A 27,610-nucleotide genomic window follows, 5' to 3' on the forward strand; every position below is an offset into this window, starting at 1 on the left:
CTTAAATGTTCAAATTAGCTTCAAAATTCTGGCAAGCATTACCCCTCATAAGTGAATACTATAAAAGTTTGCAATAAGGCATATTAATTTTTTCTTTGGGCAACAGGCTCTATCTAGACAAAAATTTCTTTACAGTCTGTGACTACCAATGCTGACATTTAACAGCATTTTTCCAAGTGAAAAATCATTAATGAAATACTATGCTACATAGCTTCAAAGGACACTGCTTTCTTTACAAGAAAGGAAAGAAATGTCTTTAGATGGAATATTTGCAGGTTTGGCTATGGAGTTGTTTAGAAAGCAATGTTTACCCTCAGCTGGAATCAATGTACCCTGCTTCCTGGAATTCCCCCCCTGAACTAGACTTGTCATGCATGTAAAGTCCTTTTTTTGTGAGAGTTTTGTTGACATAACCAACTGCTGAGTGAACTTGTGAGAGCAGAGTTTCATGCTGAGAGAGAATGGTTGATTGCTGCACTGCAAACTCATGAAAAGAAAGAAAATGTGACAGCATGATGAAAGGTTTTCCACTGTTTGACCTCTGAATTCCTGCTATGACTTCCCATTTGCTCACTTGCGTGTCTTAGCCCAAGGAGTCAATTCCTGAACCCTCTGAAACACAGAAGCATTTTAAGGTTCACAATGTCGCAAAACAAAAATCAGTTTAGTTGTTACTTATACGAAATCACATACACACCAAAAAATCTAAAAATATCAGCAACAGCTCTGAGTTGCTCATTACAATTATCTGGGCCACTGTTGCATTCTCTGCACACTCTATTTCTTCTGAAAAAAAGTATTGTTTCCAGTACCAGGATTAACAAATGTAATCATGCAAATGCTTAACCTGATCCAGTATCTGACATCAATTACTTCAAAAAATTGCAAGAAATTGTCTAGAAAGGCAACTATTCAGCAAAGCTTCCCCCTCAAAAGAAAGTTCTCTCCATTAGCCCACGTGAGAACCTGATCTTCCTGAAAAATACCAGGATTACCTCTACAAGTATTCTATATCTCTTTTTCTAAGTGCAGGTGGGGTCATTATTCAGTTAATTCCTATCTGGTTTTATGCCACATCTATTTATGCATTTATAAGGACATGGCTTTTCATTCCTTTCTCCACTGTATATGCCAAATATATGTTATTTCACAAAATTATTTAACAGACTTCTACAATAGTCTTCACCTGCATTTTCACTGCGTTTTAAAAAATTGCACTTTAAAAAATTTTCCATGCATTGCATTTTAAAGAATTATTTACAAAAAATCAAATCAAGACACCTCTTTTCCTCTCCTGCTGTCACACTGAGTGCCTCATGAAAATCTCCGCAATACTAAAAAGTGGTCAAAATTTACACATTTCTTAATCCTTACAATGATCTTGCAGGATGTAGTTTGTGCGCCCAGATACTTCCTGAGGTATATAAAATACTCCTTACACACTGAGAACCAGGTTTTCAATGATTTGTTGCAAAAGAGAAAACAACTCTTGCACACAAAAAGACTTGAAAACTTTGCTTGAAACTGCAGCAGAATCAACACTATGTAAACACACTGGCAGCAAATGACAACTGTATGTCACTTTTCCCCATCACTGTTCTACAACATCTAGCAGCTGATGGCCATAACTCAAACAAACAAGATATTCTTCAGAGAGGAAGGATTAATATGCTCCAGGAAAGCACTCCAGCGTAATCACGTTCCTCATTGTGCACAGATTTGCACAGTTACACTATTTTCCCTTTATCTCACTTGTATATCTAACATTCCTATATTCCTCCCTTGCAGATCCTCTTTACATAAATATAATATACAATGTAAGAGTATGTAAATAAATCCATAATATATTCATATATTTCTTTTTTGCAAAATCATGATTACTGCATCATCTGTTAGTTCTCAGGATTTTCATTCCTTTCTGCATTGATATCCTTCCTGCCATTTATCCTGAACCTGCGTAACGTAAGTCTCTCTCTATGCGTTTTATTTCACATATTAGTAACTGTAAGCTGTAATGCTCACCAGGTTCCTTGAACCACAACTGAGTCTGCTTTCTTACACCAACTGAAAGGAAAAAGGAACATATGGAAAACTGGCAAAAGAATACTACAGCATATCAGCCACAACCTTCTGTGGGAATAATGCCAATTTCTGATACCCCAAAGCCAATCCTTCATGAAACCTAAGGAATTATTTTTCCTTTTTCTTCAATGTATTTCAAACCTGCAAAAGAAAGTCCCACCAATCCTTACAAGTAAAGCATCTATGTAGGTTAGTGGACAGCCAAAAGTCCTCCTCATGGCTGTTCTCAAACAATTCTCCACCCAGCCTGTATTTGTGCTTGGGATTGCCCCAATCCATGCTCCATACCTTGCACTTGGCTTTGGTGAACTTCATGAGTTGAACTTCATCTAACATATAATCAAAAGAAACAATTTAATGGTTCTTTTTCGCTCTTTTCTGAGTATAGAATTTTCATTCTACTTGAAAAAAAGGGTTTGGTCATTCAGTTTGACAACCAAGCCTACACTGTACATACAGCACTTTAGGAATGTGAGCAAATCATAGGGTTTTTTAAAATCTATGAACACAGATTTAATTCAGGATAAGCAATCTTTTTTTTTTGTGAGGGGAACTTGACATGAATATCAGAGGAAGTTGCAGCAATAATTAATAGCTATTGGGAGTAAAACTCATTTATAAATATAATAAACTAAGACTACTTAAACTGACTTCATCCAGAGAAAGATAAAAGAACAGCTTACAGAAATATGACATAAATTACATTTACATTTAGTACCATCTCCTTTTGTAATGCTTCCCTTTTCCTCTACTTCTAAAGGAAATACTGTCAAAATTCTTTGCCACACTTTTGGAAATGGATTTATAACTAAAATAGTAAATTACAACCTTTACTGTCTGCTTATTTCCACCTTGGTAAAGAAATCATCTGCTCTAGAACACTGTACATCTCTTGATTACGCAACAGCTAAAGTATCACAAGCATTTTTAATTATTTCCAGAATCAAAGAAAGCAAAACAGGTCAAAAAAATAAGTCTCACAAATAGTAGGTCAATTTGAAATTCCTTCAGCTATTCCTTCAGCTATTTGCATAACCATCCAGTAGGTTTTAATGACTGCAGTTATGAGATTAGATAAATTCATGAAGAATATAGATTTATTAACACTTATACTGAGTACTCTTACTCTTCTCCAACTAGAATGTCAGATGAAGACTTCAGCTGAAAGAAAATGAATTGCAAGCCAAATATGAGCAGGTCTGTCTCACCTGACTTAACTCATGTGAAGAGGCTTTCACAGACGTTGTGGGGTGCATGCATTACAATAGAAACCAGGCCACTGATTTCTTTTTCTTATTTCCTTTAAGTAAAAAGGTAGAAGAAAAGGTTAATTGTGTTCCCCCATGCAATCCTATCAAGAATATCCATGATTATTGTAGCATGAGGATGATATTTAATTCAAAATAAGAGGCACTACTGAAATACACAGCCAGTCAATCAGAATGACACAACAGCTGTGGCTGCTTCAATGGAATGGAGAGTCCCAGAATATTATAGCAAAAAAAAAAAACAACACAAACCCAAACAAACAAAATAAACAAAGCAAGTTTCTGCCCAGAAGTATGATAGAGAAAGCCTCTTAACCTAATATACAAGTATGAGTTGGTAATACACAATACTTTTTTTGTGTTATAATCAAAATCCTGTACTTTGCAATATGAAGCAGCATTTGACAATATGAGTCATATATTTGTAACCTGATAACCTGATACACTGGCCTACGAGAGTTTTGTTATTTGGATTTCTAGCTTGACTGATTGTCCCCAAATAAAATAAACCATCTAAAAATTTGTTAAGACAGACATTATTTTCAGAGACCTTATGGAGGCTTTTACAAGATGTGTATTTCACTTCCTATTCTCTAAGAGGTATTACGTACTAATTCTGTCAGAGCAGAAACTGCTTGCTGTGCTCTTCGCAAATTTAAATATTGTCTTAAACTAAAAATACGAGATTTATTGAAGATATATTTTCACAATCCAAACACTATCAAATTTTAATTTGTATTTTAGTAAGAACAAAATTGATTTATTTTCAGCACCTAAAAATAATAATTAAAAATATGGATGTATCCTATCAAATATTCTCCTGCAGACATTGTTATTGTTTAATTCCCTAAAACTATTTATATCTTTACTTCACTGAGAGAATAAATTGAAAGTAAAATACTCTTTTTGTAATCTGAGAGCAGAGAAGGCTGAAAGCAAGTACCAATAGTCAATGTGAAAATAGAAGTTTTTCCGATTTGATTTCAGATTTTTATTAAGTGCTTCAATTTAGCCTGGCCAAGACATGGCACTTCATTGAAAAGAGTGGAACTGACTCAAAAGATTAATTACAGTAAAATTATCCTAATCTGTCATAAGCTCTGATATAGGAGTAAGAGAAAGTAATTTGCTTCAGTAAAAAGCAATGATCACCAAAGCATGAAAATTAACACTTCACAGAGGTAGATATTAAATGAGAAATATTAGCTGCATCAGCATATTGGGGACAATTATAAACTGCAGAGGACTTCTAAGACAGAGAAATACTATAGTTTATTATGATAAAGTAATTTTTATCATTCGGTAAATGCTTACTTTGTGAATTTAGCACTGTATTTTTTTCTCTTCAAAGGTAAATTGCACTACTGCTTTACAGAATTTATAACACTTCTGTTTCCTTTATGCATTATTGCTTACTTTATCGCATGGAAACTTATTAATACGCAGAAGGCAAAAAAAACAGAGTATTACTTTATTTTATTACTTATTCTGAGTATACAGACAACACCTGACATACACTTTTCATAAATGATATTAGTCAAAAAGAGGGGTTTTATCAGTTCCAGTCAGTGGGCACTTAGGAGCAGATGAGAATCTTTTATTTATTTATTTAGCAAAGAGAAGTAAATATAAAAAGATAAGTACAACTACGCAGTGAAGATACTCTGGCTTTCCATTCTTGTATTACAGAATAAATTCAACCCAAAGATTTTATAACCACCAGCATTCACAGTGAAAGGTACTAATGCATCATTATGATCTAGCAGGTTGCTTGCTGTGTTTTACAGCCTTTCACACTACATTAACCTTTTGTACCTCAAGTATTTATGACCTCATAAGTAAGTATTTATCAAACTGAAAGCTCATATACAGGACTGTATTTTAGCTATCATTGTTTAGGAACATTTATAATTTCTTTTTGCCTGAATTTAAACTCACTCTGGTATACAGTCCATATTTTTAACAAAAAAAATAGTGCAAAGCAAAACTATTTTTCCACTCTCCGTGAAAACAACTAGCCACAGAATTACGAAATGCCTTCAATACGGTCTCATGCCAATATGATGAAAACCTCATGCAAATTTTATTCTAAAGTAAAATAAGAATTTTTTAGAATCAGCAATTATAGCTGTTACACTTTCTGCAATGTTCAACAGTGTATCATAGCAAAACAATACAGAGGTACTCCTGGTACAAGAATCATTGCAATTATGAAGTCATAGATTCTCCACCTACATATCATGCTCTGTATTTAACAAAAAAAAAAAACCAAACCCACAAAACATAGCAATTCAGACAGTACATATGCTGCGCTAGATGGCCCCATGCCATACACATAGTGTATTTGAGGAAAAAGAACTGCGGTTTATTAATGTATTGTATAAACATTGCACAAATACAGAGTTGCTGGCAAATATTTTTTCCGGCAAACCAGTATGAAATCTGAGATACTGAAAACTACCATGAGCAAGGCAAAACTGTAAGCTTACAAACATTCCCATGAAATTTATGGCTAACAAACACCACTGCCTAAGCTGAGCACATCCCCAAGAGAAACAGTGACGATCTGAACCTGTCATTTCTTTGCTCTGTATCAGGGCTGTGTGAAGGGTAAGCCATTACCCTTTTACTCACAGGCACCTGAGGAAAGGAAGACCACAGGGAACAGCGCCACAGGAAGGGGAAAAGGGTATCTCCTGCTCTGTTACTGCCTTCTGCACACTTAGCAGGTTGAAAGAACAAGAATTCAGTCTCAACCTCTGAGGGATTTCTGCTTATTTGTATTTTACTGAGATACAGATTACTATCGGTTTTGCCTGCTGCATTTATTGCAGAAAAAACCTCAAACATAAATAACTTTGTTACACTTTGAACAGAACAAGGAGTTGCTGAGGTGCTCTGCTATCTAGAGTGCCCTCTTCCAACAAGATGCTACCAGTCACTCTCCCCTCACGCTCCTTGCCCATATTGTGATCTCCTGCCACCCTTGCTGCTTTTCTCAAGACTTTGCAGTGCAGGTTTTAAACTCAGCAACTCAGTATATCAAAGGCCTGGTTCCAGTCTCCCTCTCTTTCGACAGCCACAGGTCCCTGTATTTGTAAAGCTAAGTAACACAGCAGAAAGCCTGAATACTTAGCATTATACAGGGAGTTTGAGACCCCTGTCACCTGACCTTTGCCATGATCCTGGCAGCAGCCTATCATATCATGCCCAATCTTTGACTCCTCAATCCCATTCCTCTGTGGAAGTGAGCTGGAAGCTATGCTAAAGCAAAGGAGCAGAGGCATCTTGTCACTGAATGTGGTAGCATCCCACCACATATCCTGAGGGGGGGAGAGTGCAGGACAAAGAGATCTTAATTTCAAACAGTCTGACTGGTATGTCTGTCTGAAAATTAAACCTTATTCATGTTCCTGAAAGACAGCATTCAAGCTTAGACTGCGATCTATTCAACACTCAATGCTCCGAAAGCACACATCCACTGAAAATTAAACTCAGCAGTAGTGTTCTGTTGTTATGGGAAAAGGACCATCTCTCAGTCTAGACACTTGGGCTTAGGACAGCCAGCTTTCACAATGTATTTTGTCACAGATTTACCTCTGGCAGGTTATTCAAACTCCTGCTCAATTCCTCCTCTGCAAAAGTGGAAAAAATAATAATTGCAATTTAGCAAAATCTCTCAAAATGGTAGCAAGGATGAAATCCGCCTTTTCATGAGATGCTTGGAGGAGTCCATTCTTTAAACTCAACAGAAAAGAAAAAATCACACTAGATTTAAGCAGTGGAATCACATTTAGAAATATCTGTCTTACAGCCCACTGCCAAATCTAAAGAACTCTTGAATATAAAGAAATACCGTTGTCATTTGAGGTTGCAATCGTGTAAGCTCTCTATTTCAAACTGTTTACGCTACCCTGTAAGAGTAGTAGAAAATGTGATTCAACCTCCCTCATGTAAGGAATCATGGTAGAATGTCAGAAATTTTAGAGAAAACACAGAAGTCTTGCCTTGCATTCCAAATCAGATTAGAGCAGCCCAATAATGCACCAATAGGCTGCCTTGTGCCCTGACAAGCAACGTAAACCCCTTAGTCCCTCAGCTGCACCAAAGCAGACAACACATTCTGGTCCTAAGGCAGTAACACAGCATGTCATACATCCTCCTTCAGTCACTGTGACATCTGTATGAGGAAAAAAAAGCACAGTAAGATTTCATAATATTGGTTACATTGCTCTGACAAGGCAATTCATCAGCACCAACAAGCTTGTACAGTGCAACACTGAACACCCATGTTATATTCCTGCAGCATTAACATTAGCTTTGGGTATTTTGTGTATTTCCCACTCAGCCTTTACTACACAGGAGAGTGGACAGTGAATTCATGACTACAGAGATAACACTGAAGCAAAGAAAGAATAAAAGCTCCCTGCAAGCCCTCAGTGCTCAAAGCTCTTTGTCTCAGTGATAAAATTTGCCTAACTATGCAGTAAGATATTATCTTCACAAATCTTACCAGAAGAAGGTCAAGGTACAAAGATATTCTAGCAAACGTAAGAGCAACAAATTTATCACCTTGGTACCATTTAATTTACCAAAGAGACCACCTGTAAATAATGTAAATAGCACTTGGCATGAAATATCTACTTTTACTGCAAACTGCTGAGCAAATACTGCAATTTTATTGCTGCATTTGATCAGTAGGGCAAGGTGTTACAAAGCATCGCCAAAGGATCAGTATTTTCAACTAAATCTCAGGGATTCCTCAGTTAATTTCCATTTCTTCACCTGAAAAGTATGATCAAGAACAATTCCTTGTAATAAACGCACAGTTTATTGAAAGCCAACAAACTTCAGCAAACATACCACCAGCCAGTCTCAATCCCCCATTTTTAATCCCAGCAGCAAGAACATACAGCTGGGGGTACATGGCTTTCCAGAAGAGAACAGAGTGTGCTTCTAATGCTTGTTAAAATTATACACTGTAAACCAGATTCAGGTCTAGTCTAACCTCAAATGATTACTCTGATACCTGTGGAATACATGCAGTAACCTTCCTGTGAATGTCTTCAGTAATAATGACCAACTCTAAGCTGAAACAAAAAGTCTTCTTTTGCTTGTAATAAGAACAAAGTGCCATTCTTCATGGCAGAAAATGGGTATTTAGATAGCTAGACACAATCACAGAACAGTTTGGGTTTGAAGAGACCTTAAGAACCATCTAGTTCTGACTCCCCTGCCACAGGCATGGTTACCTTCCACTACACCTGTCCAACCTGGCCTTGAACACTGCCAAGGATGGGTCAGGACAGCTTCTCTGGGCAAGGTATGAAGTACATCTATCTCAGACAGATAGATGAAAAACTTGAATATTCAGGAATGTAAGCCCTCCTTCTTTCCCACTGAAGGCAAAAGGTGTAAAAGCATACGACACAGTAAGTTCATTCAAAATAAAAAAATACCAGGCCTCTGAATTATACTTGCTAGCTGGTTCTAAACTTTGCAGGTCTAAACACTCAATATTTGAACTACATCCAATCAGCATGTCAAATGAATAATTCAGTTAACTAGAAAGCTACTCAAATTTGGGCCAATATATTATGACTGTTTAGGTTAAGGGAACTTGAGATTCTGAGTCTAGATTCAGTTTGCTACCTGAAAAGATCATCTATAGAGATACTGAAGAACTGGGATAGTAGAAAGAAATTTTATATAGTGGGTGGCCAGGACAGACATGACTAATAGGGCCACCACATTTCTCAGTCAGAGCGTGACATGCAAAATGACTTATTTTTTACTATAAAGAAGACTTGCTGTATATGCACAGTTAGGATTATTAACATCATCTATATCATTAGCACACAGTAAGTACATGCTACATTTCTAGGCATGTAATAGTCTGTTTGGGAATTTTAACTTTGAAAACCCCCAGACAAATAACCCAAGGCCACAACCTGCATCTGGATAAGAGTTCCAGGCAGAAAAATTCAATGCATTGGGCTAAGGTGGACACATGGGAGCCTACAGTAAACTTGCTGTCCTGAAAATACACATTTGGACAAAACCAAAAACCACCACAAAAAAACACCCCTCCTCCCCTACCAAAAGAAATCTGAAACAAAAGAACCCCAACTGTGTTGAAAACAGAAGTAATTCTTGTGATGATGATGATGATGACGATAACAGAAATGCCTTGGCTTTTTCCATTAAAAAGAACAGAATCAGTGATTCAGACAGCAGTACCTTTGATTGAACATGTTTTGTCTATGAAACACATTAGTATCTTTGGAAAGTTGACTTTGCTGTACATGCAAAAAGAGAAGTAACATGGGAAATGGCTGCAAGTTTCTTTTGAGAGAGAACAGAGAGATAAAAAGAATGGATCTGCAACACTTTGAACTCAGTGGGGAAAAAAGAAGAGACAGCTTAACTTAAAAATGAGAGGAAGAAAATTCTAAAATTGGAAATGCTTGCTAGAGACAGGAAGAAGCCAACAGCAACTTTTTATGCTGGTGTGAAAGTGCTTTTATTGCACACAAGCCATTTCACAAGTACGTACACTGCCAGTCTGTGTGTTAACTTCAGCAGTGTTATCACGAGTGGAGCCTACAGTGCTCTGTAAAACCACAAGTACATGCTAAAGACTACCTTAGAAACAAAATTTCAAACAGCCCTAACGGTGGCTAGTATTGTGTGTCTTTGTGCATACCAGCAGGTACTGACATGTCAGCACAAGCTTGATGTCTGGCTTAACAACATGAAGTGTCACCCATCAGCTTGTATTAAAGGCAAAATCGTATCATGCAAGCATATTCAAACACAACTGCCCAGCAGCTCTGCATAAACTCGGGACCTCACTATGCAGGTATCTACACATAAATCTAATAACTCTGCAAGAAGTTCCTGTTGATTATTATGAACACCAGTATACAACCTTTCAGTTATAAGTGCTTGCAAGACTTACCTCTGAAGTTAAAACCATATTTTGTCACTAAAGCCCTGTGCATCATGGTGCAAATCTACTGGGATCTAGTATCACTCATGGTGCAAATCTACTGGGATCTAGTATCACCCACTCAAGAGCATCAAACAATGCTCACACATTAGAAACCATTCAATGTCTTCCTTACAAACATGTTTAATCCTCCAACTTTTAACTTTCTGATTTTGTAAATCAGAAAGAAATTTTTTAAAATCCAGGAATTTAAGCAAGCCTCTTGAAAAAAACCCTACTAATTCTAATATATTTTAAATTTATCACTATGGGATTACTGATTTTTATTTCTCTTTTACATCTTTTATTTTCAAACACCATCTAATATTCCCCCCCCCCCCCCCCCAATAACAATATATTCTTATTAGAAGGAGAAAAAATTCACACTTGTATAGAAACCATAAAACTCGACTATTTCTACTGCTCTAGGTTGGGACAGTTCACCACCTGACAAAATTAAAAATGGAAGAGCTTCTGTATGAGAACAAGGAAATAAAAATATTCAGAGGTGAAACTCTGCATCTGGTAACACTGCCTTTGAAAACCATGTAGGAATGGAAATGAAGGAGAGAGCATCTGTCCATGAGAAACTGTTTTTCTCAGCACAACCCAAGTATTTCCATATCCCTAAACCCAAAAGAATAAGGACTCAGAGCAAACAGGCAACAAAACTGCTGCATTTGCAAGTAAACATGCAAGTCAGAAGCAAATTTCTCTGTCCTAAACTATTAATTTTTCCTCAACGTGAGTGAAAATCTACAGAATTTCTTTTTTAATATCATTTCATGTGAAGGTTAATACTTTTGAATATTTTAAGTAAATTGACAGTTTATATTTTTGGTAAGAAATCTATGTAAATAAGGGCAACAATGACTTTTTTAATACTAACATATTAACATATATATAATATTAACATATTAACATTATGTGATTATATTAATCATATAACTCTGAAAAGAAAAATTAGGTGCCCTAGAATTATAACAACTTGAAAATAGTAAATTTGCATAGTTTCCATTTAGCTTTTGTAGACATCTCTTATCTCACACATTAAGTGCTTATAACCCACAAGATCTTTTATTAACTGAAGCTGCTACTACAAAAGCTTCATCTGCAAACACTAATTAGCACAGACAGATCTTTCAGGATAGCTGGGTGATCATGCCTGCAGTATGCTGCAGTGTGGTACACATACTGTTTTCAAATCAAATATTTAGATACTATTCTGGAACAGCTGGAACTTATGTGAATCCTTATTAAATTTAATAGTTGACATCTTTTGAAACACTTTTTATAATAGCAAAAAAAGAACACAGCCATAGAAAAGACTTGATGATTTTAACCATGCTTTCCTCTTCTCCTTTGAGTCAACCAGAAGCATTCTGCTGCTTTTTTTTTTTCTCTTATAAATCAGAGAATAAATTGAAAGTATTTTAATTACAATCCAAAGCAAAAAACCACAGCAGGAGAAATGCTCCGTTCTTCCTTTTCAAGGCATAAGATATTATTTGTCCACTGCACCAGGAGGTGTTACTTAGACCTCGTGGCCCAGGATGATGAGTGGCTGCCACACAGGTGATTTAATCCCTCCTCACACGCATTTTTACAAAAGTGATTGCTGTGGCTGTGAAGGACCTGAAGAGTACTTATACACTCTTTAGCCATTTGGAGATGGATTCTAAATGGGCCTCTCAGAATCTGTATAGTGGGGTAAGACTGACTGCAGTTCAGAGGCAGCTCCCAGACAGGGAAGAAAAGGATCAGTGGCAGTGGTATGTGTTTCAATGGAGGGGATTTAAAGAGGTCTTGGCTGGAAAACCAAATGCAGAAGTCTCAAGAGTAGTAGATGGCCTGAGGGATGCCTCAGAAAGCCATAGTGAGGCTTTTCTAAATCAAAAAAGGCAGCACAATATGATGATACTGCAACACAACTGCATGGGATCCCCTCTGAAAAAGCATCTAGAACCAGCAAGATACAGTAATCTAGATCCAAAACCACTACAGAATTCATGTATGTTCTTCTTCACATCAACAACATATTCCCTTCTGAAGATTACATGCTCCCCCCCACCCCATGCCACATTAAAATCAATAGTAGCTGGCTTTGTAACTCCTGGAGTAGGGAGGGAATGAAAATTAACCACTAGATAACCTTGGGATAAGCAAAAACTGGGAAGAAACAGGAAACAGAGACAAAGCAGGCATACTGAAAATTAACATAACAGAAAAACAGAGGAAGATTATACAAAGGGAATAAAGAGTTGTAAAGCTGAAAAAGAAGACAAAACAACTAATATGCACACAAAGAATAAAGCAGGTGAGAAGCAAGCAAAAGGAGAGGCAGGTTTTGCATTTATGCAACTCTTAAACTAGCAATTATTTTATATACCTATATAAACATTCTCAATATATGAAGAAATATTTACCTTATCTCAACCCACAAGCCTTTCGTTGTATTTTCTCTCCATTGTGCTGCTGAAGAGGTAGTGACTGAGCAGCTATGGTGGGCACCTGGTGTCCAGCCAGGGTCAGCCCACCACACCATGTGAAACTCTTGTAAAGAAACGGCCATATATAAGCAGGATTAATTCAAGACACAACAAAAGCAAGTTATTCTCTTACTTATCCTTTCATCTGGGATTTCTACCCATTTCTACTATTCATTTATAATTGTAATTTAGTGTTTAGATCTATGAAATTTAAAATGACCACCCAAATCTTTCTGCATATCACAGAAAGACCAAATAAAGGACAGTATACATACTAGACTATTAGCTCAGTCTAATTCTTTCTCCAGTGAAGTCTGAAAGGAAGAACTTCTGTTTCCCGCATGCATCTCTAGTTAGTAATGAGATTTGTCCTCTGTTTTCTTCTACCTGTGATGTGTATATCACCCTGTCATGTCACCAGTAGAACATAAAAGCAGCTTCAAACTTAAAGATGGATTCACCTGCTTGCAGGTTAAGCCAAGACAGACTGATGTGCCAAGACAGATTGATGTGCCTCACTACTGTCTTTCTAATATCGACAGACAGCAAAATTAAATCATAGAATCATAGAATAGTTTGGGTTGAAAAGGACCTTAGCATCATCTAGTTCCAACCCCCCTGCCATGGGAAGGGACACCTCACACTAAACCATGTCACCCAAGGCTCTGTCCAACCTGGCCCTGAACACCACCAGGGGGGGAATATTCACAGCTTCCCTGAGCAACCCATTCCAGTGCCTCACTACCCTTACAGTAAAGAACTTCTTCCTTATATCCAGTCCAAACTTTCCCTGTTTAAGTTTTAACCCATTACCCCTTGTCCTATTACTACGGTCCCTAATGAACAGTCCCTCCCCAGCATCCCTATAGCTCCCCTTCGGATACTGGAAGGCTGCTATGAGGTCTCCATGCAGCTTTCTCTTCTCCAGGCTCAACAGCCCCAACTTTCTCAGCCTGTCTTCATATGGGAGGTGCTCCAGTCCCCTGATCATCCTCATGGCCCTTCTCTGGACTTGTTCCAACAGTTCCATGTGCTTTTTATGTTGAGGACACCAGAACTGCACGCAATACTCCAAGTGAGATCTCACGAGAGCAGAGTAGAGGGGCAGGATCACCTCCTTTGACCTGCTGGTCACGCTCCTTTTGATGCAGCCCAGGATACGGTTGGCTTTCTGGGCTGCAAGCACACACTGAAGCTGGCTCATGTTCAGTTTCTCATCAACCAATTCCCCCAAGTCCTTCTCTGCAGGGCTGCTCTGAATCTCTTCTCTGCCCAACCAGCAGCTGTGGCTGGGATTGCTCCGACCCAGGTGTAGGACCTTGCACTTGTCATGGTTAAACTTCATAAGGTTGGCATCAGCCCACCTCACAAGCGTGTCAAGGTCCCTCTGGATGGCATTCCTTCCCTCCAGCATATCAACCGAACCACACAGCTTGGTGTCATCGACAAACTTGCTAATGTTTGAATCAAGTCACTCTTTCATACTGACCCTAGAAAGGGAACAGATTAAGTAGGGAGAAGTGATAAACCCACACATGAGTAACATTTAATTAAAGTAATTGTGTGGGTAGGTAGGTGGGTGTGTGGGAAAGCTGAAGAGATGGATGTGTGGGAGAGGGATGGAGACTTGAGAGTATCAACAGAATGTCAAAAAATCTATTCAGGATTGGGCTGGAGGGGCAATAAACCACTAAGCCATCCTTAACTGAGACCCACATGTATTCATGCAGGAGAGTAAGTTTATCTCCTTTGTAACCCTCGACTGTCACATTAAGAAAAATCCAGCCTTATGACTTAAGGAAGAGAGGAAATCTATCCAAACAATCTTCGTAGCTTTTCACTACAAGCCTTGTTAGTTTTCCATCTACCTGTGCTACTTGAGCATTCTGACGCAGTTTCTTGCAAGCAAGGACTAAGGATGTTGCTGGTTAACTGAGAAATTGCAAGCATATTCTCCTCATGCCATGGAACAAAATACTCCAAGCAATATACAAGTTTATATGGCACTTTGAATACTTGGTGCAGGGAGAAATTGACAACTTCTGATGAAGTCGTAAACCATTAACTATCATTTGCATGCCAATTACAAGAGAATGGAAGACATTATTAGTCTTACCAAACCTAGCATAGGAACTCCCACATTTAGAGAAAATGAGAGCTAATTTTCACCAAACAAAAATCCCCCCATAGGGATCAATTTTAATTACCATGTTATAATGTGAAGCAAAGATGCAGGAAGTCAAATACAAAGTAAGTTGTAATTAGGTGTTTTATCATACCAAGATTCCCTTTGAAATTTATGCTCAGTTTATTCAGCAAAACATGCAACAAATGTTTTCTCAATACATCAGAACCTGACGCGCAGCCAAAGCATTCGGATGCCACAGCCACCTAGACTGCATAAAGAAAAGCAAGTCAATATTGTAACAAGTAAAAGAATTGATATGGAGAAGTCAAGAATCCAAGAAACAATACAATGTACAAGAAAACTCAAGCCCTTTGTTAACTCTTTCAGGGCCAAGCAGGAAGAAAATTTCAAATTGGTTAACTGGTACATTAAGCTTGGCAGATAAGAAATTAATTGGTCATGCTTTTTAAAAGAAACTTTTCTAGTTACAGTAATATGACTATAACTCTGGTTGACAACGTGATTGAAAAGACTTCTGCAATGTTTTGTGCTTTGAATCTGCCTTAGAGTTGGCTGAATTACCTGGCGAAAATCTAAGAACTGTTAGTCTGCCTCACATGAACATTCAGAGGGTATTCAGTGGCATTCAGCCAATTTATTTGAGCAAACAGGACTAGAGAAGACAGAACATAGTTGCTTACTTCATCCTTGGGTGGGTTTTTGTGGTTTTGGGTAGGAGCTTCTGCTTTATTATTTCATCTATTTCAAGAACTCAAAAATCATGAGAGGAAGTTTAAATGACAGTATCTCAACCCCCTACCCTCCCCCCCCCGAATAATTACTTTTATGTCTTTTGTGTCAGTATAACATTTGCAATCCTTTCTTGACATGAGAATCAAAAGGAAAAAGAAGCTGAGGCGATACCGAAATCACAAGGATCAGTTGCCGAGATCTAGAAAGAAGACAAGACATGCTGGTACACATGCAGTGACACAATTAGCTAGCAGCATAACCACACTGGATACCTGTTCACAGAATGACAAGTACTTTCTGGGAGCAAAGCCTAAGTTAACTCAGCAACACAACTTAAAAAGGTGGTTACCTTCTTATGAGGCCAAACAACTAAGTACACAAACAGGTGCTTTATAAAAGGTGTCACAGAAAACAGTTGAATAAGGTTCTGTGTACCCTTAAGAAGAATCCATTTTAGAGCATGCACTGACACATATGGCTGCTACAGTGAGCAATATGTTCCTGCTATTCCTTAGCATATGACAGAAATACACACGGGGCATAGTTACAAAATTTACACGCAGGGCTCTCAGCAAGGAAGCCTCTTAGAAGTAATAATGCCTATGATCATAAGTCATTACTGGGCCTCACCAAACTAGCACAGCATAATTTTATCTATTTGGGATGTCAGTTTTGATCACTACAGAGTAGGAGCTGGACCAGGTTGCTTGCTTCTGCAGCTCTGAAGCACTCAGGGTCTTGAGAAAAACTCCTGGAAATATTTTCTTCAAGTAGCAGGTGGGACCAAATATAATAGGCAGTTGTTGTGGTAGTAGTATAAATGAAATAGCATACCATGCTGATACAATAGCCTACACCAGCAGGGTATGATTTAGATGAATAAACACTGTTGTAACAATTGTCAAAGTATTATCAACTATCTAGCATACCAGTGGCAAACATCTATAGATAAAAATGTGGAACTGAAATAGAATAAAATGCGGGTCATTGATAACAGTTGGCAACACAAAATATCCAGGGGAAGTCTGACTTACAAGCCCGCTGCTTCCTGGTTAAAAATTCCTAGACCTCTGCAGGGGGAACACAGTCCTGCACTTGCCACTGTCCAGAGAAATGATCGACATGTGTATTGGCACTGCAGTTCTGCCCTGCATGCTTTCCACACAGCACTACACACAGAGGCAAGCTAGTCACCTCTTCCCAAGCCACAAAGGCAGTTCCAGGATCCATGTTCCAGGTGCACTGTGAAAACCTACAGGCAAATGAAGAATATTCAGAGGCAAGATTAAGACCAGCTGAGCTCAGCTGCACTGGAAAGTGTCCCACCCACTAAGCACAGACCTGGCATGTTGACTTCAAAGAAGTTTACCCGAAGACAAGAACAACTACAGTTACATGATGAACCAGCAGATTTCACAGAACTGTCCTTTAAACATCTCTACTTCGATAACACGCTCTTGTGTCAATGACAACTACTGATTGGCACCTGTAAACCAAGTAGGATATAGCCCAATGTTTAATATGGAATAGAATTTTTTGCAACAACTAATGTATCCCACACACGCCTAGGAGATGGACAGACCAGGAATAAAACAGTAGGAAAGAAGAAGAACAACTAAGCATTAGTGAGAAAAGTGAGGGAAGAGGAATCACTTATAGCAATATAAAAATTCATAAAGAATAGAGCAAGAAAAAGCTAGTAAAAAATAGAAATATGCTTCAGAAAACTGCAGTAACTATCTATCTACCTGCAGGCTTAGATAATGCATCAAAGCACTTTACCATAAATGCTTGTTACTGTCGGTTTTCTTACCCAAATTAAAAAGCACAACAGAGAAATCAGTACTAAGGAAGGAAAATAAAAAAAAACAAAAAATAAAAAAACCCACCCACAAAACCCCTCAAAACTCCAACTAACCAACCAAAACAAAACAAACAAGGAAGGCTGTAACCAAAATCAACATGGTAAATAATATTTCAGTAAACATTATCACTAAGCCTTCCCAAATACTTGGATGAAGGGTGGCCTCTGCAACATGACTAAAGAATGTACAAACCTGGACATAACTAATAAAACCAAGAAAAGAAACCATTAATCTCAAAGAATATAGAGATTTCAAGCTAAATCAGGGCAACTGTAACAACAGACACCTAGTATCTAATGTATCAGTTATCTTCACAGAAAACTATCAAGTTCAGGGAGTGCCACAGGTGGCATTTTAGTAGTAACCAAGCTGAAATTTCATCATAACAGCAAAGCTATGTGAAAAATACCTCATCATCTTCAATGTTCACAAACAACAACCAGCTCTGCACTACACATCTTCTACAAGACTCCAGCAGCACTGCACCGGGAATGCCATGCTGGGTACTGATTCCGACCACCTTAAAAAAACGGTATGCACAGAATCATCTAAACCCCTCCAAGTAAAGTATAACTTCCCTCAGAGCACACAACTTATCAAGTCTTTTCCGCTCCTGAAATCTGATGAAGTCAAAGCCCAAGGCAGAAATTCTGCACAATGACCTGTTTTGAGTTTATAGTTTTGCATTATAGTTTTCTCTAATGCAAAACTAGAATTAAATTTAGAGCAAATATTTTCCATATAAATATACCCACAAAGCCACAGAGCATTATTAAGAGCATTATTACAAACTCAGTTTTTACTATGCAATGATATTTACTTCCATTATTCTGTAACACACTTAGAATAGGAACCACAAGAACAAATCAACTTTACTACTGCCTGCTTTCTTATATATGCCCAGTTAATGCCCTTCATACTTATATCCTCGTCTCCCATTGATATCAACAGAAGTGCATGAAAAAACACAGGCAAAAATTGAGAAAGATTTACTTGCAGAACTATGTACGTACAATATGTTTGCACACACATATACACACGTACACATACATAGGTAAAAGGTGTTTTCACATTTCCTAAAATGATCAAATACCTTACTTAAAAATATTTAACTATTCAATATAATGCTCAAAACCACTCTGCAAAACCACCAGACATGGTACTTTTACCATAACTTTGTAACACACTTTGTAACACATCCTTCTTGAAAGAATCAATTTACTATTCCTGTTAATGACTAAAAGCATGCTTGATGCATCAAGCATAGCCAAAAAGTCTACCAGCACTTAAATAACCCAGGACTGGATGAGTATTGATTATGCATATACTTAGATGGACTACTCCCTTTATTAAACGAACACATGGATCCAAAAAGATGAAAACCATATCATTCAGAAAAGACTTCAAGTAACTTCTGACAGTATTTTATTACATACAGATGATTTTATATTAATCATCACGTCTTTAAACATTTACCTCCCTTTCATCCTGTGCATCTTCTCCTGTTTCATAGCATCACAATACAAAATTAGCAATCCCCATACAATCTAAGTACCTCTTATGTCCAACACTTACCCTAATAGAATACTGGTTTACATTATTTTATCAAAATACTAGATTAAAAAATTCATTAGGAAATATATGTTTTGGAAGTAAAAGAGCATTTCTATTCCTACATCTTCACTACTAAATGAATGTCCATTAAATTATATTTGAATTAGTTAAGCATATCATGCAGAAAAGTAAAACCCTAAAAATATAAGAACATTCCATACTCCTCAATTGCAATTTTCAAAGTGCTTGTTAGCCAATTCGAGCAAAAGCAAGCAAGAAAATGTTCTTTCTTAACTGAAAAGAACTTTGGAATTAAACTACAAGAGGAACGTAAGGATAGCGGCATGGTTTTTCACAGGATAGACTGTAATACTCAACTTGCTCAGACCATACGGTATCAAGTTGCCCAAGCCAGCTGGTAGTGCACAGAAAGTCAGTGCTACAAATGACAAAAGCTACCCAGAGCATTATATTCAGACATTATGTTTGCTCCCTGGAGAAGCTCAAGGTATGAAAGGGTTTGTGCAATATTTTGTAATAAAAAGTAAAATTCAAGAGGAAAAAAAGGATCCCTTCCTGTTAAGCTCTCAACAAAATATGGTGTGAATCAAAGAAAAGCATGAATTCTTTTCTGATGAGATCTGTCTGCTTTCATAGCATATAAAAAACACTGTATATTCTGTAAGGCTGTATTCATTAATGTCCCTCACCAACTCAAAAGCCTGATTCAAGCACTGTCTTTTTGGCTTGGAAGTACTTTATACACATTTTGAAAGACTCTGAATGACCAAAGGCAACACAGGAAGCCCTTACTAGAGCCTACAGATTCTACTCGTAAGGAAATCAAGTCTATAGACTATATTAACAGCACCCTACTGTGCACAAAATCACAATCCTGGAATAAAACTGATGATCGGAATCTTGTTCAATTTGCAGCAAAGAGGAATACTGACAGTGGTTCCAGCTGCACCATAACCACAGTCTGTGTTGCAGTAAAGAAATCGAGAATTTACATGGAACCATTTGATTTTTATATGTATTATTTGTATTTTTACTAGGGTTTTGGTTGCACTAGACCAAATGTGAGCTCTAGCTTTGCTGCATGATTCTTTCAGACAAGAAAAAAGAAATTGGGACACACAGAGAAAGACAGGGCTTGTGTCTTGCCCCAGCCTGGATTAATACCTTCATGAATGAGTTTAAGTAATTTCCAGTAGTGGTTCCACAAATTAGGTAATTGCCCTGTAGTTTATTAGTTTCATATTTCAAAAATCCAAAATCAATTTTTAAGGGTATATCCAGCTTCACATTTATATAAATATCCATGTGAATAAGGAAATTTAGAAAAATTGATCTGGCCTCCAAAGCTTGTCTAATCTATGTTATTCACAACAGCATTCTTTCGTGAATTACTGATCATTTTATTATTCTGCTTTTAAATGCATGTAATACAGCTTACGGAAACTGTAAATTTATCAGCACCCAGGACTACCAAACAAATGCCACTATGTCCCCATATCAGTTCCACTTAAAATTTTATGGCAATCAACTATTCTCAAAGCTAGCAAGAACTTGAAAGAAACATGCCCCTTCAATGATGAAGACCACACAGAGTTACAATGTTCACACAGTGCTGTTGAAGCTCTATTTCATAACATAAAAACTTATGTTATTTAATCTACAGAGATGTACACAGCTGGACCCTCATAATATTATGAAGCCCACATCAAATCTACCTGGGATCCATCTGCATATACCTATTTAAAATGTCTCTACAGTGTGTTAAGTGCAATACTAATGAGACACAGCATAACAGATTTTAGATCTAGGTACCCCTAATTAAATTGTGCAAACAGTATTTGACTGTAAATTTGTAAAACTGACTGGTGAGAAATATTAAATGTCAAGGCTACTTTGAACAACGGAGATCCATAAAGATACATTTCTTGTAAACTTGTATTTTCAAAGCATTATTCTCCAGATAGAGAAAGTATCCACAGCTTTTAATATAACATTGCAATCTAGAAAAAGTATCTTCTTAAAAAAAACAAAACAATCTTTCTCAAAAATAACCTAAAGTCACAAGTAAGGAAACCTAATTCTTTATAAACTGCATGGAAGCTACTTCAAAAAGTTACATGTGTTCCTCTGCAAGAAAGGAAACAGGAAGGCAGGAGAAGGAGCCACAATAAAAGAGTAAATAACTATAGTATATTCCCCAAATACAAAAGGTCAGCGGAACTGAAGTGTTATGCTCTAGAGGATGGAAATTCACTCCAAGTAGAACTAGACAGATAAAATACAAGTTGGGTAAGAGGCAGGCCAAAAGGAAAGAAGAGCAGACAGCAAAGGATATGAAAATAAGTACTATACTATTACTATATCAGAAGCAGGAAGCTTTCAGGGAATCACTGGATTTGCTAGAGCTGGGACTGAATAGAGCACTTGAAGATGATTCATGACGATCCAAATTATGTCTTTACATCTGCCTTTGTCATGGAAAATGTTGGGAAAACGCATACCTGACTTTTCTGATAAAGAAATGAACATTTCTTCAAACTGCAAAATCCAAAGGGGTGAAGAGACACAATAAATTGAAAGCAACAAACGATGAGGGATGAGTTCCTGTCCCACTCATGTCGACAGGTGTTTTACCATTGATTTTAGCACTGACAAGCTTTTACTTCAGAACTGAACAGCAAACGGACAAACAGACCAACAGCTTCAAAAAATGACAAGGCTGAGCTGGGCATCACAGTGGTGCACATGAGCAATCAAAATAGTAAAATAGAAAAAGAATGGGATTAGGAAAATATCCAATATCTTCTCGAGTATCTATTCCACTTAAGAGTTCCTCCTCAGAACCAGTGACAGTGGCATAGCACGAGTTTGACAACAATCAAAAATTATTACGGAAGAAAACCTAAAAAGATGGAATGAACCAGGAAGTTAGCTTAGCAAACAGATGAATAAGAGGGAACACTGCAAAGAATACTATGAGATATAAGTAAACAGGATGCTCTTCAAACTAAGTTTTCTTATACTAAAGCAAACGGAGAATCGGAGCAATAAAAACTTACCAAGTCAGAAAGACTGAACTGTTTTACTGCATAAGCCACAAAACTGTGTCATTAATTTAAAAGCACATCTCCGTGATAATAGCAAGGAATACTCTTTTGTGCTTTTGCTATTGCTTTTCTTTCTGGTTTATACCCATACAAAAAAAAATAGTGACATGGCAATAAACACAGACCTTCAGAACAACTGATTTAAGGGAACATGCCTTCCCCTTCCTCTTGCCCTAATGCATGAAACGTTTTAGGTTGAGATACTCCATGGGAGGCAAGATGAGGAATGGAGCATGGCTGCGGCAAGCCTGTGGACAGCTACTAGAGATGTTCAAGCACACGCTCAAATTGCAGGGTGATGCCTGTTCTGTGCTAGAACCTACACATGTAACGCAGGTGGTGATGGCTCAGAAAGCTGCCAGCTGCTGGCACTGATATATTTGGTCCCAATCTAGAATTAAGACAGAAGCACTAAACTATCAATGTGTGAAATGTCTGACTTAAATTACAAGGTAGGTCCATCCAAGGAGTCTCTTGCATAATTCATGACACTTCAGAACTTCACGTATAAATCAAATACAAGGAAAGTCTATGATTTCTGCTCTGTTGAGCACCGATCCATGCACAACTTTGGTAACGGTTGCACAAACAAGCTCTCTAGAAAATACAGTATTACAGACATGATCTTCACAATGCTCATTCACACAGTTCCACAAGTAATTTCAGCACAATACCTTTAAATGGACTTTTCTATGAAAAACTACTCATAAGTCTCAAGAATACAGAGGTTACTAAAAATAACAAAATCAATCTGGTTTGAGGGTGTGTGTTTCTGTTTTCCTAATGAATGCTTACAAACACTCTTTTGCATTTTTTTTTCTATATTGGACTTAGTCAAATTTTATTCTATGATCCATGGGCTTGCTATTAATCATTTCATCTGTCTAATACCATAGAAAAAGAAACTACAGACTCTGCAAAGCTTCCATGCTTCCTAAAAAGCTCCAAACCCACCAAGATTATGTTCTCCAAGCTCAATGATAAACTTGGACCAATTTTCAACCTTGAAATGGTGAGTAAGTCTGATACAAATTATGTGCAAAACTGTTCAGTGTAGCGTAAGAATTAATGCTATCAATAAAAACACGTGTAAGTGGAAACATACTGCTTTAGAAATAACCTTGACTTACTGTGGCTGTGCCGGAGACAGTTTGTGCATTTGTGTCAGCTGCACTCTGTTCGGAGTGTGTCTGAGCAGAAGGGTACATGTTTAACGTGTGCTCTGGAACAGTGGTTTGGCCTGTGTAGTCTGGAGCTGGATGAGGATGTGGGGCTGTGTATTCTGCAGGGATACCATTCTGAGGTGGCGCAAACTGGGCTGAGGCATAAGGCTGTGCCATTGTGTCAGGAGGTGCTGTAGCTTCCTGATTACCCTGTAAAAATCAAAGGAAAAAAAAGGAAGAAGAAATGTGACATGAGATAAAATAAGCGATTATCCTGCACAGGTAACACAGAAAGTGATGGCACTGTTCTGTTAAGACTGCTGGCCTGAAAAGGGCACAATGGTTGTTTCTTGAAGAGAAAATTTCTTATCTGAATTAAATCCATTTTGCTAACCCTATTAAATCTCATTATATTTAGACAAAAAAATCTGCTGTTCTCTGGAAAATTGTAGACTATTCTTCAACTGGGAAAGGTCAATGCCTCAACTTGGGACAATGAAGAGGGACAAAGCTCAGTTTATTCCAGAGGATACTGAGTACAACTGCCAATGCAGGGCTCTGACAAGGCTAGCCCATGGTCTGCGATCCATCCTGACTTACCATATGCATAACACAATACATACAATCTACACACAGAGCAGGATCTGGATGAATACTGTTAACATAACTGTATACTGAAAGTATTTATATGAAATAATGTTCTATGAGATATTTAGAAATACTCTCATGTACACTGTATTGAACAACTGCATGCTACAAATGCAAAAAAAAAAGGAGATCCAATCAAAACATTAAACATTTGAATCTAAAAATGCATTAGAGATAAAAAAATTAAGATTTAAATTAAGATAAAAATCTTTAAAGAAAAATTCTATGTCGTACGCTGTCAAAAGAAATAGATTTAAAAATTTTAAAAGCTTTAAATATGAAGATAATTGTATTTCATTTGCATATTGCAATTAAAAACAAATGCCCTCATCTTTTTTTAGGTAGACCCATCTTTCTGTCTGATGGATAGTTGAGCATGTTCATTTATCAATCAGTGACTTCTGACTCAATGCTCTGCTCATACCACATAGTAATAACTCTAGGAGAAGAAATGTATACAATAGTCTTTCAGAACCTGCATAAAAGATATCCAAAACATGATGCTGTAGATTATACAGCATTAAAGGTCATTAATACAGGGACAATCCCAAACTCAAGATGAGCTGATATACAAGATAAAATTATCCCTCTAACTATCAAGCAGTGTAAAAATGAATATTTGAGTAAAAGTTCAATTATTTTTTAAAATACTATGTTATTAGTCCACCAAAGCATGCACAAGTACTTGCAGAGGACTACTGTAAGGCTTTTGCTTATTTGTACTCATCAGACCTTGATTTCCTCATTTCAAAATAGGCTGGCTAAATAAAAGACATTCTTTTACATTTCATATTTAAGAATATTTTCAGCCAATTTCAGGTAATTCAGACATCAGTTCTCTGATGTGACTGGTCCTAAACTCAAGAGTTTTTAAGAATTTGCAAAATCACAGCACAGGAATACAGCTTTGTACATGGCAGGTTTAGAAGGGAAAAATAAATTTTCCTTTGTAAAAGGCATTTAGCGTGCCCTAAAAAATGAAAACTTTATATCAGCAACCAAACCCTCCCTAATTTTATTACCATCTTTGCTGCTATTTCAGTGTTTGGTCTTGAGCAAGTAGTTTACTTTGCTTTATTCAGCCATCTTTAAAATGAAAACAGTGACATTTACCTCCTTCACAGGGTTAGGTCACTAAGGTTCATTTGCATACATCTACAAGCATTTCAAGGTTAATGCTACACTGAAAATTGCCCTTTTTAGCTTTCAGTGGAGGTCAAAAAACTCTTGTAAACGCATACTTATATCCCCTTATATTAAAATGACAAGGTCCCTTTTCTTGTTTTTTTTTTACCTAACATTTTCACTGTTTAAAAAAACAAAAAAATCCAGATGAAGTTAAACCCAGCAATGACTGGATTACACAAGAGACATTTATTAAATGTTAAGTATTTTTAAAACTTGTGAAGAAGGCGGGTGACCTTAAATTTTTTAATCAACTGTTTCAGGAAGGACTTCAGCAAGGAGTAAGAATGAACAACAGCAAACCAAACTTCTGCCTATATAAGCATTTTCACTGCGCTGGCTTTGAAACATGGTAGCTGATTACTGCTGGTCCTTAAGATATCCCTTCATGTCAAATGTTAAACATGGCATTAGAGTCAGCAGCTGTTAAAAAAGAACAATAATGGCAACAAAGGAACCAAGGGCTAATGTCCAGGTGCACTTGATCTAAAGGTTTTTATACTACTCAAGTCCTAAACCAGATGTTGCTGAGCCCCCCTACTGTTTCTCATTAACCTTGACAGCAGTTCCATGAGACCCTAATTCGTATTCAAAGCATTCATACTCAGTGCTAATTACAGCTAATATTTAATTAAGAGGGTTGAACTTTTATATTAGTTTTACCAGCAAACTCCAAACAATTCACTTCTTAGATTTATCGTGAAAGGGCAAACTGTGAGGGCAGTTCCAGCACCTTCACAGTGCTGAGACTCTTCTGCCTCTTTTATTAGACTCGTTAAGCTGAGGTCTTGATCACTTATTTATACCTGAGATCTCATTAATAAGTCAACATTGAAGGGTGAGGGGTTGGTTTGGTTTTGTCTGGATTTTGGATTTTGGTTTGGTTCATTTGTTTGCTTTATGTATATGCAACTTCTAGGTACTTTGGGATTTACAGCCTTGACATTAAACAAGCACATAAACCTCACCATTTTTAGAGTAGAAAACTGGCATGCAAGATCTCTACTTGCATTGCACGGTCATTAAATTGTCTGCGTTTTTTGGGGGAGAGAGAAGTGGGAGGAAAGAATGGAAACATAAAATTATACTTGCACACTCTACTGTGGGCCTCAAGTTTAAAATGATAACAAATCTGAGTTGTTAATTTCTTAAAATCAGTGTCTACTGTATCCTTTCTTTGCCTTTAAAAATCTGTGTAAATTTATGATTCACAATTGATTAAATAAACACAGTATTACAATGAAGTACAAAAGCATGTATGTATAAACATGTTCTCTACTACTTACATGGGTATCAAGCCAATAGCTTATTGTTGAGAATATGAATTTATATCAAGAACAATGCAGTGTCAGCTAGATACACATTTGTATATACATGTGGTTGATGGAAATCCCAGACTACACAACAGTCAGATACATTTGAGTAGATTTTAAAGAATCTTTAAATACAATCACCTAAAATGTCCCTTTGTTGTGTTCCTTAAAATTCAGTGAACTTAAACAAATAAATGGAATGATAGATTGAATGCATTAAGATGAAAATACCAAACAGCCCTAAAATCAACAGGAAATATTGAGGTTAAATTAGCCTATGAACTCAGGTATCAGAGTGATCTCCAAACTGTGGGTGACAGTACACAGACATTGCTTAATACAACCTAGGCATGAGAAGCTAAACAGAATTTGCCCCTTCAGACTCAGTTTCAAGTATCTTTAAGATTAAATGATCCCTTAATGCTCACTTTGTGCATAAAAAAAAAAAAGTAGTTGTTGGCAACAGAAAGAAGAACAAAGGATGGCAGACAGTCAGGCTCTGCTAAATGTTCTGGCCCGAGTTTTAATGAAAACCACATTTCAACTGAAAAATATGCTTTACGTGGCAGTGTATAAAATCTGATTTATTGCTTTCTGGTTAAATGTTGAACTCTAAAGAACAAAAAAAGAAAGGATTCCAATGATGCAGGTAAGTGAAGGCGCTCCTATTCCATATATATTAACTCTACTTGAAGAAAAGCTTAGAATTTAGAAAATGCTCCTAGTATCTCAGATCTCAACATGCCTTTTCAGCATCTTCTGCTCTGAAAGGATTTCATAATTAAGAAACGCATGAAAAGTGTCAAAACATAATAAAGAAAGCTTGTTGTATTTGTACACAAAAGACAGAGCACAGAAAACATTACTTATGCAGTGTTCCACATTTGCAGCATAAAAATCTATTCAATGAAAACCTTTCTGCTTGCCTGCATTTTAAAGTCTAACTAACAGTTTATTGTTTGTTTTACTCTATTTTCTGTTTGGTGCGTTCTGTTTCTTTGGCAAGAGACGTTTCACATTTAGAGAAAGCCTCTCATAGTGTA

General features: G+C 37.1%; 1 protein-coding gene across 39 annotated transcripts in view; it reads right to left on the reverse strand.

Annotated features, from left to right (window-relative positions):
* RBFOX1 (RNA binding fox-1 homolog 1) overlaps positions 1-27,610 on the reverse strand; it is a 1,284,179-nt gene that overhangs the window by 105,819 nt on the left and 1,150,750 nt on the right. For all 39 annotated transcript variants that reach the window (XM_061473743.1, XM_061473744.1, XM_061473748.1 and 36 more), the window contains one exon: positions 23,389-23,631. In XM_061473743.1, the coding sequence (XP_061329727.1) occupies positions 23,389-23,631 (243 nt within the window). The remainder of the gene's footprint in view (positions 1-23,388; positions 23,632-27,610) is intronic.

This window comes from Pezoporus flaviventris, unplaced genomic scaffold, assembly GCF_033815535.1.
Source record: "Pezoporus flaviventris isolate CSIRO_AGI_PZ_B2104156 unplaced genomic scaffold, CSIRO_AGI_Pfla_v1 ptg000078l, whole genome shotgun sequence".
Classification (NCBI taxonomy): domain Eukaryota; kingdom Metazoa; phylum Chordata; class Aves; order Psittaciformes; family Psittacidae; genus Pezoporus; species Pezoporus flaviventris.